Consider the following 20,666-nt stretch of genomic DNA (forward strand, 5'->3'; position numbering starts at 1 on the left):
TGGCTCTGGCTCTGACTCTAAACGAGCCGTCTTTCGGCTGTCTGACTGGCCAAAAGGCGTTGAGCCCAATCTCCCAGCAGGACGGGTGCGGGTGGACCGACGCGGCATAGGAGAGTTGTCACAGATCACGAAACTTCGTTGAGTGTCTGATGCCTCAGCTGCTGCAATGGCTCTATCCCACTCCTTCTGAGCCTTTGACTTCTTCTTCGGCTGCTCAACAGCCTTGCCCTTACCCTTGTCAGAGCGCTCACGACCCATCTAATAGATAGATAGATGATAACAGGATGAGCGATCGCGTTGGGTAAATGAAAGTTACATGATAAGACCCAAAAATGAATCCTAAGCAAGAATTTTGAACAAATTTGATGAACATGTTATGGATTCATGTTTGTGATAGGGCAATGATCAAATTCAAAGAATATGAATTTAATTTGAATGAATTGGTCAAAGATATATGAATTTGTGGCAAATTTACATGAATTTCGAATTTAGAGAGATAAGGTTTGCACATTTGAAGATTTAGCTAAAGAAGATGCTCACTACATCGAAATTGAGAGAGATGAAGGCGGTGAGGTAGAGCGACACATCGGCCGGTGACCTGGACGGCGAGCAAAGGTGGCAAAGGGCGCATGACGGCGGCGGTGAGTAGCTCTGGCGCAACGCGACTGCAGTGGCGGTGACGGTGGTGGAGCAGGGCTTGCGACGGTGAGCGGTGGAGGAGGTGGGGTGCTACAGCGCTGGACGGCAGGAGCACGACGATGACGAGTTGGTGACACAGTGAGAGCGGGTACGGGTTATGGCAGCGCAGATCAAAAAATAGACAGAGGAGAGAGCGAGCCAAAAACTTTAAATGACAAGTGGGTCCCGTAGAAATTACGAACACCGGAAGGTTCAGTGATGCTAAGAACTACGCATCGGACCAATATTTCCAGAGAGCATCTCAAAACAGACCCAAGATAACTTTCAAACACCGGATGCTCCAGTGATGTTTAACTAAACACCGGATCTTCTTTCTGAAGAAATCCAATTTTGAATACCGGATACTCCGGTGGAGCTTTACTAAACAATGGGCACTATCACCAGACAAATTTCAGAACTTCTAATTTTGGCTGGCACTGACTGAACACCAGATGGTCCGGTCATGAACCCTTTGCAACCACCGAACCTTTTCTCAAAGGAAAACAAACTTGCGAACACCGGATTATCCGCTGGTTCTGATATGCACATCGGATATATACACCAGACTTTAGACAGGGAAACTGAACTGAGTCAGAGAGCACCGGATGATCCGCTAAGGCGAAAGAAGGAGCACCGGATCATTTGGTGAGAAGAGAAAAGTTTCGCTGAACTAAAATCTCTCACAGAGTCTAAACTTCAAATAACTACTCAACAAAAACACATGTTTGGACTAGCTTAAGTGAAGCCTTACTCTCTCAAACACTAATTTGCAAATATTTACCAACAAGGCTATAGCATACATAATTTTGCAATAGGCAATAAGAACCAAAGAAAGAGGAAGAAAAACTCCAAGGAAATGTATGAGCCATATTACCTATGAAGTAAAAGATTAAGACTTTAAATTCCCTAGGACATGACTCAATATGCATTAAGCACTTACATCTTTCTAATCACACTCATAGAGGTGTATATTCACATTGGGAGTGAACAACAATCTCAAAGAGTGATATCCTCCTTTGTGATCTTTCTACCGCCAAATCACATAGTTGAACTACGGAAAGCAAATTAAAGCTAAGTGACTCTACTAAAAGAACATTGGAAATAGAGAGATCATTGGAGATTGCTATCTTACCCAACCCTACCACATTTACTTTAGAATTATCACCAAAGTGACTTTGTCATGATCACCTACATCATCTTCTAGTGAGGTGAACATCTTTTCATTGCTGGTCATATATTGTGTATATCCACTATCAAGCACCCAATGCTTTCCATCGGCTTTGTAGTTCACCTATACACATGGATCAAGCTTTTTGTTTAGGTATCCAACCAAGTTTGGTACCTTTGAAGTGACTCACAAGAGCTTTAGGCACCCAAATTTTCCTAGGAAGCTTTCCCTTAGTTTGAGTTCTAATGAATTTAGCCATGACTATGCCACTTGTAAGTTAATGCAAGAAATAGTGATCATTAAAAGTAGATTTGTACTTTGAAGGCAAAGTAGTAATGGGTTTAGTAGGGATTGGACACTCTCTTATGTGGTGACCCGTGACTTCACAATGTTGGCAATATGAACCAACTTTCTTGATGAAGCAATTCTTGATCTCTGGTGACTTGATAATCTTATCCACAGGTTTTATGAAGCATCTAAGGCCTCTCTTGTTGTAGTACAATGTATTCTTCATGAGAATTTTCTTGTGCTTTTACTCCCCCTTAGTCAACCGGGCCACACATGAATTGAGATTTGCAATCTCCTCTTTGAGCTCTTGCTCTCTTGCATGGTTAGTCTTAGAATATGATATATTATCACATGAAAAGGAGTATGATATATCAAGAAGATCATCATAATAAGTAGATGCATTAACCTTAACAACATCAATAGTAGAAAATTCATTCATACTAGGATCAATGGTATCATAAGCTAACCCAAGTTTTTTATATTTGCATTTCAAGTCAATATGCTCAAGTTTTAGTTTCTTATTACTAGCCTCAAGAGACTTACTAGATGCAATTACTTCATCATGTTTCTTAAGCACATCATTGTATTTAGCAAGCAACTCATCATAACTAGAACTAAGCATAGTATTAGCATTTTCAAGAGACTCGACTTTAGATTTTTGTTTCTTGATGATAGTAGCATAGTCACTCATGAGCTTAGATAGATCATTAGGAGAAAGACCATCATCATTACTACTATCCTCTTCCTTACTACTCAACTTGTTATTACCTTTTGTCATGAGGCATATAGGTGGTGGAGGTAGAGATGGATCATCATTGGTGATGGTGAGGCTCACAAAGTTATTGTCTTCATCATTGCTTGAATCATCACTTGAGCTTTCACCAGAGACCCATTCACCAACAATGTAGGCCTTACGTCCTCTACCCTTCTTATTGAAAAGCTTCTTCTTCCTCCTGTCTTGATCCTTCTTCTTGTACTTATCCTCATCCTCAATTGCATCAATCTTCTTGGACTTATTCTTGTTTTTCTTATCGGGATGAGGGCAATCATATGATATGTGGTCAATGTTACCACAATTGTAGCACTTCTTTTTATCTCCACCACCGAACTTGTCAAATTTCTTTGGTCAAAATTTATTCTTCTTAGGATCATAGTTGTAGCCCTCCTTTTGAAACTTGGAGATCATCCTTGTGGTTCTTCTCATGAGAAGAGCAAGTTCAGTATCAGAGTCGTCATCATCATCATCATCTTTATCGCTTTCACTTGATGATGGGAGCTTCATCTTCTTCTTGTCAACCATATTTGCCTTGAGAGCAAGATTCTTCTTGATAAAGACTCATGATCTCCAAACAAGAACATCTCATGGGCACATATCTTCCCAACGACATCGGTGATGGTCATGTTATTGATGTACCTTTTATGAAGAAGAGAGATGACAATGTTGTATTGTGGCTTAGGAAGCACCATCAAGATCCTACGAATAACGTCTCATTTAGACAATTGAGTGAGTTTAAGAGAATTGATTTCTTCCACAAGCATATTTATGTGAGTTGCATAACTTATTAGGAAGCATCTTGAATTGATTAAGATCATTCATAAGCACATGATATCTTTCCTCACGAATTTTTCTAGAACCCTCATGAATTTCACGAAGAGCGATCCAAATCTCATTAGCGAGTTCCTTGCTCCTAACTCTAAAAAAACCTCTTCACTAATTCCCTCAAATATAACATTCTTTGCCTTAGGATTCCACCTAACTTGTTGTTCGGTAAAAGGTTGATCAAACCCAATGGAGACGGCTAGCCAAACTTCAGGAGAAATAGCCTCAAGATAGCTTATCATGCAAACTTTCCAATAGGTGAAGTTCTTTCCCTTGAACTTTGGCACTCTACTTCCACTCCCCGTAGCCATTGCTTTAGGATTTTAAGCCTATCAAGAGCAAGAGGCACTGATAACAATTGAAAGGATCGAATGGCCCAAGAGGAGAGGTGAATTGGGCAATGAAAACTTCTGCCAAAATCTAAAGCAAAAAGCAACCTTAGCCTAGATGAAAGGAAATGCTACTACACGAACAAGCTAGTAGAGGAAAACAAAACAAGCAAGCAAAGACACTAAGAAAATACGGAATTTAAAATCTTGCAATAATGTAAATGCTCAAATTAAATTGTAGAATAGTAAAGAGATGGAAAAGAGAACACGGATTTTTTCCCAAGATATCAAGGAGTTGGCACTCCCCTAGTCCTCGTTGGAGCATCCACCAAGGATATCGCTCCCCCTTAAGTCACCAAGACTCATATGCTCCCTCATGATTTCCACTTCTCCATCTTCGAATTGACGGGCATCAAACCAAGTATATAGCTCTTTCTAGGGCTCCCACAAGAACTCCAAAAGCTCACTGAGAACACCTCCAATCATCAAGACCGGCTAGGTGTTGCCAACCACCAAGAGTAACAAGCTAATAGTTTCACTTGATAAAGATCAAGCCTAGATTACAGCTAGATGCACAGTTGCTACTCTCCAAGCACTAATAAAGTCCATAATCTTCAATTAGGGACTTGAAAATCAACTCAAATACTCTCTCTTGCTTCTTGATGACACACACAGTGTATGAGCCTCTTTGGATCGCTAGAGAGCCAAATGAAACCAAGTGGAGGGGTATTTATAGGCTACAGATCAAAATTATAGCCATTGCCAACCACCCACTTTTTCTGTTAACACCAGATAATCTGATGAGTATATCTTTACTCACACCGGACAATCTGGTGAGTACAAACATCATTTTCATTGTGCCAGCTGTCATTAGCCATTACTACTGATAAATGGTCCGATGACATCATCCGGTGAACAACTACCTAACACCGGACAATACTGTGAGTACAAACCAGCTAAACTGCCCGTTGCAACCCTCTTTGGAAAATATGCTCCGATGATAATTTCAATACAATCACCAGAATATCTGTTGAGTTAAACTTCTTGTGCCCTCAAAATCTTCTCTGGAAGAAAAGCTCCGGTGTACACACTTGTCCTCACCGGACCATCCGGTGAGTAAAACTCCTTCAAACCAACCGACGCAACCCTCTCTGGAAAAATTTCTCCGGTGTTAATTCCTTGCCTTCACCAGACCATCCGGTTAGTGAAGTTTCCTTTGTCAAAAGAAATTGTTCTCTACATGATTTGGTCCCGTGTACACACGATGAACACCGGATCATCTGGTGAACTGAGCTTCAAACTTCTTCACTTGGAATAGTCTCCGGAATAATTAGTCCGGTGCAGTCATCATTGCATCACCGGATAATCTGGTGAGTTAAACTTTGTTGATTCCTGGGCAATTCCACCTCTGCTGAAATTGGTCCGATGCACTTTCCACACTAACACCGGACTATCTGGTGTAATACTTCTAACAATTTTGGGCACGTGTCACCAAAAAATCATCCGGTGATCCATCAACTTATACATCGGATCATCCTATGTATTCAACTACTTTCTGTCTTGCTAAACAAATAAAGCTCCATTGGTTTCTTTCTTTAAACGCCGGATCATCCGGTGAGTTAAACTTTTTTTGAGCTCGTCCAATTCAAACTTTCTTAAGCTTTAACTTCTTGACATCTCAACCATGAGTTTCTATGAGCTACCTAGTGCTAGAATTTCATAAGTGTGCATCAAACCAAGTCTAGACTCACTAGGTCAAGCTACTACTCTTAGCCCCCTCTTTATAGTACGGTCAAAAGATTAAAGAAAAATGACCTATACTACTCTAAGTGTCCTTCATCTCCTTTGTGACATTTAGAACTAGAAGATCCTTAATCTTGACGCACATGTCCTTTGATCGTCCACAAAATTGCCTTAGGGACAAAGAATACCCAACTATCATTATGAACTAAATTTTTGATACCCTTCAAAACAAATTGTTAGTCACAATGATACGATTGTCATTAATCACCGAAACACTTACCAATTACCTAGGGACCTAGATGCTACACCCTCTCTTTGATGAATAGGAGCGTCTCTTCGGCCTTGGCTGCCTTTTCGACAATCTTCATGAGTTTCTTGACCGTGTCGGGCTCCTTCCTAGTGACATCTTCGATGCATCGTCGGCTCCTAACCAATCGAGTAAATGGTTAGATGATGTCATAGTCGTTTATCTTGGGGGTGGTGTTTCATGTGTTACTGAAGCGACGTACGAACTCGCACAAGGTTTATTTCTTCTTCTTGAAGAGATCGTTTTTCGTGTCAGAGCGAACATAGGTGCCCTAGATGTTGGCTCAGAACAGATCGTAGTTGTGAGGAATCGTCCAAATAATATTCTAATTAATCATCAGGAGGATCATTATTCATAATCACAACCACGATGATGAAACAGAATATCATCCCAATAGTGCCGGCACGTGTTTTGTACCCAAGATCGGAACACATGCCTTCCAACATTTAGCATTACAACATAGCTTAAGAAAGAGCAAGTAATTAAAACTATATTACAAGTTCTTAAGCATGTAACTATTTCTAATAATTTACATCAAAAGGTAATAACAACTACGCAGCGGAAACATAAACCTATATAACAAAAGAGAGTGGAACCACATGCCCTTAGACTCCACCCTAAAAGCACGACCTCCAAGAGTAGGATGCACTACTCTTGCCTGTCACCCTGATCGGCAGGCATGAAGTAGCCAAACACCGGCTCTTCCTCACCAGCAGCACTGAAAACGCAGGCATGAGTACGAAGGTACTCGCAAGACTTAAACCATATAGAGTATATATACATAGCTCGACTCCAAAGATTATGTATTGAGCCATTAGCACGGAAAAGCCACATTGTTAAGTTAAACATAAGCGGTAAACAACCTAGACATATAGGTGTGCGTAACTAACTCAACCAATAAAAACATAACTCTACCCTGCCATAACCAACTGAACATAAATAGATGGAACCATTATGAACATACATGTAACAAAGACCAACTCAACCATCAACCACATATCCAACCATCAACCACAAGTGAAAACTCTACGACCGATACGGATGAAATAATAGCATGCTCATGACCAAGAGCGCGGCATTTCAAAATATTTTTACACCCTGCAGGGGATACTCCTGGACCCACACGACTTGAGGACCATACGGCTTGCATGACCACACAGATCCATACAAGAGGGTACTCATGTCAACATTTTCCAATAAGCCCCAACTATTTCTAATAATTTACATCAAAAGGTAATAACAACTACGCAGCGGAAACATAAACCTATACAACAAAAGAGAGTGGAGCCACATGCCCTTAGACTCCACCCCAAAAGTACGACCTCCAAGAGTAGGATGCACTACTCTTGCCTGTCACCCTGATCGGCAGGCATGAAATAGCCAAACACCGGCTCTTCCTCACCAGCAGCACCTGAAAACGCAGGCATGAGTACGAAGGTACTCGCAAGACTTAAACCATATAGAGTACATATAAATAGCTCGACTCAAAAGATTATGTATTGAGCCATTAGCAAGAAAAAGCCACATGGTTAAGTTAAACATAAGCGGTAAGCAACCTAGACATATAGGTGTGCGTAACTAACTTAACCAACAAAAACATAACTCTATCCTGCCATAACCAACTGAACATAAATAAATGAAACCATTATGAACATACATGTAATAAAGACCAACTCAACCATCTCCCACATATCCAACCATCAACCACAAGTGAAAACTCTACGACCGATGCGGATGAAATAATAGCATGCTTATGACCAAGAGCACGGTATTTCGAAATATTTTTACACCCTGCAGGGGATACTCCTAGACCCACACGACTTGAGAACCATACGGCTTGCATGACCACACAGATCCATACAAAAGGTACTTATGTCAACATTTTCCAATAAATCCCAACCATTTGAGTCCAGTCCCTGTACTCTGCATACACGCATGGCCGGTAGCCGGGCCGTCCGGGGGTGGTTACGTGAGGCGGTCCATCGTGTTGGGTGGGTCAGTAGCTAGGTGGTCGCCATCGCTACTCGCATGGGAGCATCAGCGCAAAACAGACGAGAATCGGACGGATCTTGATGTCGGGCCGGAGCAACATGCATGCAACCTACGCACGCACCCGCAGTGCTGGCTTTGTACAAATCGTGCTGGGGTTGACAGCGGTACGTTTATACTCACTCAGCCTCGTGTGATCGTCAGGCGAGACGTTTTAGGCATGTACAATTAATGGCCCTGGCGTTTGTACAAGAACACCGGTCTTGCTTACCAAGTGAGACGAGAGGGGCCGGTGCTTAGGAGGGAGAGATGCTTATGGTGTACAAGCAAGACAGGTAAACCTATTTAATTAAGCACCTACTTGCACTGCAAAGAAGAGATTTAATTCAACTGCATATAATGATGTCAATGTTATCTCTTGTTAAGCACTTACTATGTCAAAGCACCTTGGATTGTACAAGGGTAGGTTAATCCGACGCATCTAGTAGGAGAGTTAAAAAAAGCAAACAATAGGTGTCTTGCACGCAACATTCATCTCTCTTGGTCCTATATACACATGTTGAAGCTTGTGTGTGCCATTAAATACTTTATACATGTACCTATAACCCTTGTTAATCGGTTGTAGTTGTCCTTTCTCTTGTAAGGCATTTGTGTACACTTGTCTCTGGTACTTAACTATAGTACTACCAGTCAATTCCAATGTCCTATTTGTATTTGGAGTGGAATATATTCTTGGTCATCAGCAATTGTTTGTTTAAGATAACTGTCGAATCCTACAATAATGCTCTTTCACTTGCTTGGAGTGTCCTTAATTGACTTTGTCTTATGCGTCGGATTAGTGATGAGCCCCTCATCTCGAGGGCATGTGCATGTGCTAGGTCCTTTATGCATCACGTCCCTAAGTACTAAAGAAATTTGTACCTCTCTGGTTCGAAAGAAATTTGTACCTCTCTCGTTCAAATTTCACTGAATTTAGAGGTCATTTGATTCGATTCAATATTTGGATCTTGTTTTAATTTCTCCGTTGCTGATTTTCTATCTGCAGTACCAACGATCAGACCACTAGGAAACCAGAAGTCCTAGCAGTCAGACCACTAGAACCACGATCAGACCACCAAAAGATCAGTCCAGGAAGTTTGTTTCGTATTCTGTGTCTAGTTTCAAGAATCTGATCGTCACAGGTGCGGTCAAACCGCCATAGGTAGTGGTCAGACTACCAGAGGGAGCATAGCTTCAAACTTCTTTACTGTTCTTCATGGTCAAACCGTCAAGAAGCTCGATCAGATTGCTGGAACTGAGTTTTGTATCCTGTTTCTATTGCTTCTTAATTTTGAGTGTGTGCTTCCTCTTTACATCAAGACTTTCCTACATAGATCTTAGGGTCATTCATAGTTTCTCCATAACTATGTGATTTATCCAAAGTTAGAAGAAATGTGCGTTATGTAAAATTAAATTAGAAAAAGCTATCTGAAAAATTGTTAATGTGTCTATTCACTCCGAGAAATTGTCGGTCCTTCAAATGGAATATATTAATTCTTGGTCATCAACCATTGTTTGTTTAAAACAACCGGCGATTCCAACAATAATGCTATTTCACTTGCTTGGAGTGTCCTTAACTTTGTCTTATGCGTCAGATTAGTGATGAGCCCCCTTATCGAGAGCATGTGCATGCTAGGTCCATCACACGCATCGCATGTCCCTAGGTATACTTTTTTTTTTTTTGGAAAAAACAAAGTAAAACGTAAAGAAACTACCCAAGCAGAATTAAACAAACAGAAGGTGGTTGATTAATTTCCCTGAAAAAGGGCCTAGGGGCTGGTTACTATAACTACTTCGATAAACAAACAATGCAGGATTTCCAATATGAGCAATGCAACACCTACAAAAACTTCTCGGCGTAATCGTAATACGTACCATTCATATACATGTCCCACTAACTTATGTAGATGCATGAAGAATCATTTAAAAAGCCACCGAGGTTTGCTAAAGGGGCCGGTGCCCAGCTTTCCGTTGCACCTTCCGCCATGGAAAGCGATCCATCTGCTACTATATAGTACAACCAGCTCTAGCTCATTCGCTCCAAGGTTTATCAATGTCAGGTCGTGCATGGCCGGGCAGAGCAGACCACGTCGTTTTCTAAATCCGACATTTTTTCTCCCGTCCCGTCATGTTTCGTTACTGAATTATTTAACGTCGCTTTACATGCTACTAGGTTAGTTGGCCAGTACCTAGCAACTACGTTTGACTTCTAGTCTTGTGCATAATCTCTATTATATAAAACATAAGTTAATTCTCCTATCACCTATTTCTTTACTCACATCTAATAAATACACTAAAATTCGAATAACTTGTTCACTTTTGCCATCAACTCTGTCTTCCAGTCTTCCTGTCTTGTTGCTAGCTATAGATATAACACATATTTTACTAATCAAAATAAATGCAGAAATCAAAAGGAAAATTAGGAGATAATCTCCTCCTACTTTTTCAGATCTCATCTAAAATTAAACTATAGTATCTTTTCGACGTATTCATTCGACGGTGCTCCTATGATATATCTACATCTCTATACCTTGAGTTTATACTTATACTACTGCATCTAATATTTATATTTTTATTACAATACACTGGTACTTAGCTAGTTTGTTTTTGAAGGGTTGAGAGAGGTACATGAGGACTGCATGCCCCATGTCTAGATGAAGGTTGATCTTCATGACGACCCGGGCAATCCATGTATTTTCTAATCGATTGGCATTTGAAAGATAGACGGGATTGTAATAGTGCCATATTGGATCCGTTGTGGTAGCAGGCTCGTTAGCGATGGCGCTGCCGTCCCTTAGCTTGACCATTGTTGTGCAAGACCGTCGATGAAGATGAGCATTTTAAGGCCTTTATTAGTTCTATTGTGTGCCGGATTTTGGCATCATCAGTTTTCTTTAGCCGGAGTTCTAGTTGGACTCTGGCAAGACCTAAAATGGCCAAAGAACAAAAAATCGATCCTACCTTTTTCTCAAAAGAAAAACTTGATCTTATTGAATTTTAGTAACGAACGGGTAGGGAAATATAAATAGGCGCACCAATTGACAGGAAAATGGCCAAGATCCGTCGGAAAAAGGGTTTTGTAATCGACACATCTACGTGCATGAAACATTAATTGGTGAAATGGTACTCGTCGATATGTACGTTCTGTACATATAGCAGGAGTATAGGATCATAGATGTGTACGTATGATAATGTATGCGAGTCAGCTCACAGGTGAACTAGGCTATAAATTACAAATTTTGGAGATGGGTGTTACAAGCTAGATACGACCCATGCATGCTAGGCGAAGCTAACCCGAAAGTTGGATGGTATAAAATGGAGATCGATCGGGTCCATGCTGCCTATTTAACTCGGTCGGTGTTTTGTTTATTACTGCAGCTGTTGCATTTTCGAAACGTGTAATTGGGTACATACATACCATTCCGTATGAAGAAAGCACGGTATGTATAGGAATACGTATACATTTTTTCCCCAGAGAGGGTTCATGCAGTATCGTATTTATTGAATTAAGTAACGAAGTAATTGCCATGTAGAACAACTCAAATTCAGCGTTAAGCATGTTCTATTTTACACCCAACGTGTAGAAGAAAAACCTTTTACCACAAGACACAGTTGCTACTTAATTCCTCAAAAAAAAAAAGAGAGCTGCTAATTATTTAATTATTAGGCAGTCAAATTAAACCCCTTGACGATCTGCGCGCTTCGATTGGCCGGTCACACTTGTGGAAGAACTAGCCGTTTGATCGCAGGTTATTTAAAAGTATTAAACGTCTACTTCTTTGCTCAAATAATAACGGGTCAACTCATCCATCCAATGCAATCGAAGCAGTTGGTAGTAAAAGAATCAACTGCTTAAATCAACACTGTCACGATTGCTTAGTTCAATTTGCAACTGAAACTAAGTCAATGGTGTTTGCACGTACAATTGCTTAAAAATATCCTCGTGTTTTCACTACACGAATATTCTTTCGATTATTTTCCAACTCTGAAATGGGTAGTAAGTAAAGCCGTTGTGAGTGAGCTATGGCGGCAGATCGTCACTCTTTACGTGTGCATGATTAACATTTTTTGTTTAAAGCAAAGGAGTCTTTGATTCACGAACTGAGTGACTTTTGCAGAACCCGGCCACCTCCAGTCAAAATAAGCGAAGTTCTCTGATTACTTCGATGGAGCCAAATTTGTTAGCTAGCCTTATAATTATAGATATTGAGGCATACGACGCAACTGGATATTTTTTTTCGTTTATTTCATTTTTTGTTTATAGATATTGAGACATATAACGCAACTTGATTTCATATTTTGAACCGCACCAACTTATTATTGAAGATCATTCGGTATGCGTGACCTTTAGATTCTTTACAGACGATTGGATTCTTGTTCATGTGCCCTCGCCAACTTTCCAGCTTCCAACCTTCTCTTGTCTTTCCTGTTATAGCCGAATCTTTCCATATTTATTTCTGTGAGGCTGTCTATGCAATATGCATACTCCCTTTCTTATAATACAGTGGGCCCCACAGACCGGAAAAACGTGCTAAATGGAAGACGCAGTTCTAGTGTCAGAATACTGTAGAACACTTATACTGATAACAACCGTCACTATTGTCATTTAAAAATAAAATTAATTGTATTTGTTGTTGATGAGCACAAGCGTAAGACGCTCGAATTTGTTCCGACCTTTCACAGTATAATCCCAGCAATAAATAACTGTATGAAATTTAGTCAACGGAACAGCAAGAACTAATACTCTAATTCTGAAATATTGATGTTGTACGTTTAACAATAGCAACAGAAAGTCAACATCAGTAATCTGAATTTTTTTCACTTATTATAGCAACAATAATATCAGACAAGTTCTCCAATTAGATAGTTAGGACAGCAGGAACCAAACTTGATGCAACTCATAATTTCAGTAACAAACCAAGATAGCAGCCACACGGGCATCTTGAAGTCCGGTGGTCACGGCTGGTTCTGCAGATCCATGGCTAGCGGAGATTTTGGGTCTCCCGCGAACGACCGCCGCCACAGGTCCTGTGAAGTTCGTGCCGTGTCTCCAGGTAGCGTCACTTGGCGAGACATTCCTTCCGCTGGGTGTAGCATATCGATTTTCTCTTGGATTTTTTCCAATATTTTCCTAACTTCATCTGCCCGTCTGCGATATTCTGCGACTTTTCGGCTCACTGCAAAGCTATCTAACATGCGCTTCTTCTGCACAATTTGCCTTTCCAGCTCTTCGGCCTCTAGCCTGGCTGTCCTTTCCTATTGTGTTTCATCTTCGTTTTCATATTCTGCGAAGTCATCGAGGTCTTCCCACTCTTCATCTCGCACCTTCCCCCCTTCTTTTGTCGAAGGCTCGAAGTGTGCGCGATCGCTTGGTTCCATGACCCGCACCGGCTCCGCATTTATCTGGACATCATCTCCATGTCTGTCATCATTGCCTCCTAGTGGCACTACTTCAACGTCGTAGCATTGTTCGCGTCCGCCCGAAGCTCCATCAGTCGAAGCATTGCTCGACCTTGGCAGCGCCGAAGGGGGTCTTTCGACCGAAGCCCCGGTTGCGGCCGAAGGTTCCAGCAACGCCTCCACTGTACCGGTTGGCTTCGTCTTCTTCTTAGGTGGCATGGCGTCGATGGGTTCGATCCCCGTGGACGGCGCTAACTGTTGGGACCGAAATCCCAGACAAGGTGGACCTTCGCTTACGGAAATACCAAAGGGTCCTCGGGGTGACACGTGTTTGGGGTGGAACTATTTCGATGCCCTTCTTAGGTACAGTATGGCCCTATTTATAACCCGTACTCGACCACTCCAGACGTGGTTTACAATCCCTACCCCCTTACCTGCTACATTCTCGAAATATCCGGGAGCATTATGATACAATTAAGCATATTTACATAATCACAACTCTGCCCCCCGGCGACCAAAGCGGGCCCCGCTATCCAGTCGTGATCTTCGGCTCCGGAGATCCGCCGAAGTCTTCTCCATTCCGTTGTTCGCGGGATGGCCTTCGGCTTCGGAGCGAAGACCGGCTGCTACCTTCGCCCGTTGCGGTCAATCAGGACCGCTGGCACGAACTTCAGCTTTTGGCCGAAGGCTCGCCACCGTCTTCGCCGACACAGGAAGCCGGGACTGCGGGCACGCCTACGTCTTTCAACCGATGGTGCTTCGCGATCTTCGCAACCTTCACATGCAGTTCTTGAAACGAACATGCAGTGACAAGCATGTGATCTTTCCAGCAGACTTTGTTCTTGAAACGAACATGCAGTGACAAGCATGTGATCTTTCCAGCAGATTTTGAGCTATCCTCCAAAGAGGGGGGGGGGGGGAATATCATCCCCAACAACTACACGAATATTCTTTCGGTTATTTTCCAACTCTGAAATGGGTAGTAAGTAAAGCCGTTGTGAGTGAGCTATGGCGGCAGATCGTCACTCTTTACGTGTGCATGATTAGCATTTTTTGTTGAAAGCAAAGGGGTCTTTGATTTACGAACTGAGTGACTTTTGCAGAACCCGGCCACGTCCAGTCAAAATAAGAGAAGTTTTCTGATTACTTCGATGGAGCCAAATTTGTTAGCTAGCCTTATAATTATAGATATTGAGGCATACAACGCAACTGGATATTTTTTTCGTTTATTTCATTTTTTGTTTATAGATATTGAGACATATAACGCAACTTGATTTCATATTTTGAACCGCACCAACTTATTATTGGAGATCATTCGGTATGCGTGACCTTTAGATTCTTTACAGACGATTGGATTCTTGTTCATGTGCCCTCGCCAACTTTCCAGCTTCCAACCTTCTCTTGTCTCTCCTGTTATAGCCGAATCTTTCCATATTTATTTCTGTGAGGCTGTCTATGAAATATGCATACTCCCTTTTTTTTTTTTATAATACAGTGGGCCCCACAGACCGGAAAAACGTGCTAAATGGAAGACGCAGTTCTAGTGTCAGAATACTGTAGAACACTTATACTGATAACAGCCGTCACTATTGTCAGTTAAAAATAAAATTAATTGTATTTGTTGTTGATGAGCATAATCCTAAGATGCTCGAATTTGTTCCGACCTATCATAGTATAGTCTCAGCAATAAATAACTCTATAAAATTTAGTCAACGGAACAGCCAGAACTAATACTCTAATTTAGAAATATTAGCGTATCAACCTGTGCGACTGCACAGGTTAGAAATTTAACTTACGGCTAAATTGTAGATATTTGTATTAATAATGGTTATATGCTAAGATACATCAGTTATTTATATTTAAATATTAAAATGTAAAATATAAATATAATTTTTGTTTATAATATTGGAATCATGTTTATTATTTGTGAATAGATTTAATTTATATTTTTCATTTTATGTGTTATGCAAATTGTTTTTTATTTGTTTCTTGATTTTTTAAATTATTATTATTATTAATGTCGTCACCATATCTCATTTTTTTTTGGAAATACATTACAAATTCTGATTTTTATGTGATAATCCGTAATATGTTTGTGTTCTGTTGTTTTAATTTTGTAGTGTTTCGTTACACGCATATTTAATTAGCATATTTTAATTGATTTGAAAAAGTGTGTTGATTGCTAACGTAACTAAGTTGGAGTTTTCTAACGTAACTTTATTGGACAAACGGTATCTACAACAAAAAAGGAAGGAAAGTCAAGGCAAGAAGTAATCTTGGGGCTGGACTCTATGATTTATTTTTTAATCTTCTATGTTGTTTCGTCTGATTGTTGATCTATGATTACAGTTAATCAATCAATCAATTCGACGGTCGGATGTTTTACTTTTTTACGAGAATTTCTATGATTAACGTAAAGGCACCAAAAGAAACCTTTAATTAGTAAATATAAGATTGATGTTGTACGTTAACAATATCAATAGAAAGTCAACGTCAGTAATCTGAATTTTTTTCACTTGTTATAGCAACAATAAGATCAGACAAGTTCTCCAATTAGATAGTTAGGACAGCAGGAACCAAACTTGATGCAACTCATAATTTCAGTAACAAACCAAGATAGCAGCCACACGACCAAGCAACGTTTGATCAATCAGCAACACAAGCAGTAGCAAGGATAGAAAGATTGGCTTACTCTGAAAATAATCCAACCCTAGGATGTCTCCACTCGTGCCCCCAATGAGAACACGATCAGAGATAGAGGATCTCCAACGAGATCAAACGACTCACCTAGGAGGATTTCCTGCTCACGCAGTTCAACACAATCTTCAAGATCAACAAGATAGATGAGAGGGGATTGCCTCAACCTCTGTTCTAGAGGAAACCTAAATAGAAATTACAAAATAAACAAGTCTAAGGATAAAGGGTGCTAGCCATAGGTTTTAAGGCACACACGCCAACCAATATACTGAGTTGAACTTTGAACTAGACTAGAGACTTAGACTCAACACAACCTGACACTTGTTTTGACCATTATAACGCGCACATGATGAATCTGACCATGAATCTGGATCTATTGAAAAGTAACTAAATAAGATTTCTATTAAATACTCGTACACCTCTATCAGATTTTGTATGAGGGAGTTATAGTACTTTTACTTCGGTAGTGTGTGGTGGTGACACTGAATACATCAATCTTCAAGGCACAACTTTTAAATATATAAATCATTGAATTTAAATTTAGAATGACTAGCTGAAATGATTTGAGGAGCAGGCTCATCAGTTGTGTTCCATGCTAGTATACTAGTATCCAACAGCGAACAGCTTCTATGCTGCGTCACAAACAGAACAGTGACAATGCTGGCACGCATGATACTCCACTGCATATCTTCGGGTGTTCTCAAGAGCAGATTAGTTAGGAGGGCATAAACTATTTGTTGGTCCAATTTTCTGCATTTCTGGTTTATAAAGCAAATGTATATGCTGGAAATGCACACTTCATTTACTCATGTAAAGAATCGCACTACTATTTTAGGGTGACCTTGAACTTAAGCTGCGTAACCTTTTTGGGTAAAGCGTAAGCTCAGAATGATACACTTGCATAGAATATGTTTGTTTTTTCAGTATGTTGGATTAAAAGGAGATGAACTGCAGGTTGCTCTAAGAAAAGTACAAAGAATTCTCTAACGCCTTTCTCCGGCTAGTTGAATCATTTTATATGCAGTCAAGCAAAAATGTTGAAGTAAAAATTCCTATTATTTCCTTGACCAATTCAAAATTATAACGTTGAAAACACCTTGAGGCGATCCGATGTTAAAACCCCTTTGTAGTGGATCAGAGGAGTACCGTCACAACAAATGTGCCTCTCACCAAACTAATCATCTAAACACTCATGTGCATTTGATGATACATAGACTGAGATAACCTTATTCTTTAAAAAAAAAAAAACCATCTGAGCTCTCTTGGTGATGGTAACAAAAGTGACTAGGGAAATGACCGCAAAAGTGTCCTTTCGGACCTCGAGACTGTTGAAGTTGAACCATGAGGCACCATGCGATTTTGCCGACAAGGAAGAGCAGAAAGATTAAAAACACGATGTAGAGCAACAACTAATCCAAAATGTTCGGTACAACCTTAAGGCGTGTACAATGGTGCTATCTCTTGCATTGTCCCGGAGCCCGGGATAAGTAGGTGTTGAAGGAGCGAAAGAGACGGGTTTTGAAGATCATCTTTATGTGTTCCCGGGAAACCCTGTCCGGGTTTGCAGATGAATCAGGTCCACGGATCGCAGCTGACAGAGTGGCATAACCGGCAAAGTCACTTACCAGAAGATCCTGACCCGGATTAGATTACTGAAAACCCCATACTAACCCAGTAAAATAATGGGTACTTAGTATAGAGTAGTTTGCGCGCTGATTCAACGCAGTTTTCGCACAACACGCGCCAACCCATTTCACATTTCCAAGCTCCCCCCGACCCTCCTCTCCCTTCCGGCCGCGCGCCGCACCACACCATGTCGCCGCCGGAGTCCGGCGAGTCAGCCGGCGACCCCCTTGCGGAGTGCCTCCGCCTGCTCGAAGCGGTGCCCGCCGCGGCCGCGTCCTCCCCGGCCTTCCGCCGCCACTGGCCGTCCATCTCCGCCTCGCTCGCCTCGCTGTCCGCGTCCCTCTCCAGCCCCGCGTTCCCGCCCAACGCGCAGCTGCTCGCGCCACTCGCGGCCGCGCTCTCCGCGCTGCTCTCCGTGGCTGGAGACGCGCCTCGCCTCGGGCACCTCCACACTGTTTCGCTCCTCTCCTCCTCCTCCGCCTCGCTGTCCCAGCTCGCAGCCGACGCGCGCCTCCTCGCCGCGCCCGCCCCCTCCGGCAGCGCCGGCGGAGGGGTAGGGGACGGAGCGGATGGGCTGATCTCCCGGCTCCGACTGGGGTCCGCCGTGTCCCGCGCGGCGGCTCTGGAGGAGCTGGCCAGCTCCGTGGGGACGCTGCCGCCGTCCTCCGCTGCCGCGGCCGTCTCCGCGGTGGCGGCGATGCTTGACTCCGGCGGGGACCTCCTCCCGGCGTCCCGCGAGAAGGCCGTGTCCGTGCTCGCCGCCTTCGCGTCGTCGGAGGCCGCGTGCCGGTTCTTGTCCCAGGAATCCGGCACGGTCCTCCCCCACCTCTGCCGCGCGCTGGAGTCCGGCGGCGCGGGCGCCGAGCACGCGTGCGTGGCGCTGCTCCCGCTCACCGCAGCCTCACGGGACGCAGCGGCGGCCGTGGCCGCGCGCGGCGGGGTGGCGGCCCTCCTCGGCGCGTGCGCCTCCGGCACGCCGGCCACCCAGGCCGCTGCGGCCGGCGTTCTCCGAAACCTCGCCGCGTTCCCGGACCTCCTCCCGTCGTTCTGCGACGAGGGCGCCATCCCTTTGCTCCTGCAGCTCGTCTTCCTCGGCACCCCCCGCGCGCAGGAACTTGCCCTCGGCTGCCTCCAGAACCTCACGGCCAGCGACGGCGACCAGGGCCAGCGGCTAAAGGTTGAGGCTTTCCAGGAAGGCGCGCTCGGCTGCGTCAAGGACTTCCTCGACTCCAGCCGCGGCGACGAGCCGGGCCTCGCGCCGGCTCTCGGGCTCCTCCGCAACATGGCCTCCTTCCGCTACATCGCCGAGATAGCCGTCTCCGCCAGCTTCGTCTCCCTCGTCTCCGCCGCGCTGAGCAGCGACAAGTCCGCCACCCGCACGGAGGCGGCCATGGGGCTGGCCGAACTCTGCAACGTCGGCAGCAGCGGCAAGGTGAGGAACGAGCTCGGGGACTCGATCCCGCGGCTGGTCTGGATGCTGGAGGCCAAATCCGTCGCCGAGAGGGACGCCGCCGCTCGCGCGCTGGCCGCGCTCCTTGCCGCGTCGAGCGGGTACCGGAAGCTGTTCAAGAAGGGCGAGAGGGGCATCGTCAACGCAGTCCAGCTGCTCGACCCGGTCGCCCGGGGCGTCGACAAGCGGTTCCCAGTGTCCGTCCTGCTCGCCGTCTCGGCGTCCCGTCGGTGCCGGAAGCATATGGTGGCCGCCGGCGCCTGCGGGTTCCTGCAGGGCCTCATGGCCGCCGAGGTGGACGGCGCCAAGAAGCTCGCCGAGTGCCTGGGCAAAGGGAATATGCTCGGCGTGTTCCCGCGGACATGACACCGATCGAATAACGGAGGAATTCAGAGTTCTTGCGATGATCAAACCTTCGCTTAGCGCTGTATGTATATGCCATAGCCACTTCCCCTGCCTCAATCCACCTCCTGATAGCTTCTGCTGCTTCCTCTCTCTGTATGATGCTCGTGATGATGATGATCTTGTACATGTCGGCGTGCGTCGTCCTGTTCGATAGCTTAGGGTGCTACTGCTGCTAGATGATGAGTGTTGTAGCGTGCTGAAATCAATAAGAACATGGAAACCTTGTATGTAATTCTTTATCTGAAGAAATTCAGCTGTTTTTTCTTTTCTTTCCTCTTTTTTTCTTCAGGGGAAATCAACTGGTTTCCTTTACTTGTGACTTGCAAGAATATCGAATCAGCTGTTGTAACTTGATTAGCCAAAGATTTCTTCAGAGGGTCTGCATCCGCTGTCATTTTCTAGGCATTGTAGCATGAAATGGATCATACCGATAATTGCGGCAGTCGAATTAATGGCTAACATTTTGGTTAACCTCATCGTGATTGCATCGTCTCCCACTCTTAATCGTGGACTGAGCTCTAGTGAGGGGTACAAGTCTGATTGACCGGGGCATTGTTCATAGCTAAATGTGTTGAGATGGTACTACTACCTCTTCATGAAAAGGGTTCAGATTTGTACGAATGGTACAAGTTGATGAAGCCTACAATAATTTGCCAATACAGCAATAGGTGTAAGGCTCTTCAATACTCGTCCTCTCATGGTTCATTTCCTAATGTTGGTGAATTGGTAATCGTCCTGCCTTGACTGCTTTGATTTTGTCGGTTGAAACAATATCGTAACAATGAGATTTTGATGTTGCAGTCACATTTTAACCGTAAAAACCTATCCCCGAAACCATAAAAATCCTATTGTCTTTTACGGTCACTGTATCTTTGTAGCGCCCTCTCACTGTCTAAGCTCCAAGCCGATGTTCATTGCCTTTTAATCCATTCTTTATCTCGTCTTTA

The 20,666-nt window shown here is 43.3% G+C and overlaps 1 protein-coding gene across 1 annotated transcript; it reads left to right on the forward strand.

Moving 5' to 3' along the window:
• Positions 1-17,780: 17,780 nt before the first annotated feature.
• Positions 17,781-19,993, forward strand: LOC133900835 (uncharacterized). Its single transcript, XM_062342087.1, has one exon. It carries the CDS (start codon positions 18,052-18,054, stop codon positions 19,678-19,680), a length of 1,629 nt encoding a protein of 542 aa, XP_062198071.1. The 5' UTR covers positions 17,781-18,051; the 3' UTR covers positions 19,681-19,993.
• Positions 19,994-20,666: the final 673 nt, after the last annotated feature.

The sequence above is a fragment of the Phragmites australis genome, chromosome 19 (genome assembly GCF_958298935.1).
Source record: "Phragmites australis chromosome 19, lpPhrAust1.1, whole genome shotgun sequence".
Classification (NCBI taxonomy): Eukaryota; Viridiplantae; Streptophyta; class Magnoliopsida; order Poales; family Poaceae; genus Phragmites; species Phragmites australis.

Coding starts and splice junctions, on each gene's coding strand:
- LOC133900835 (XM_062342087.1), top strand. CDS start 18,052: ATGTCGCCGCCGGAGTCCGGCGAGTCAGCCGGCGACCCCCTTGCGGAG.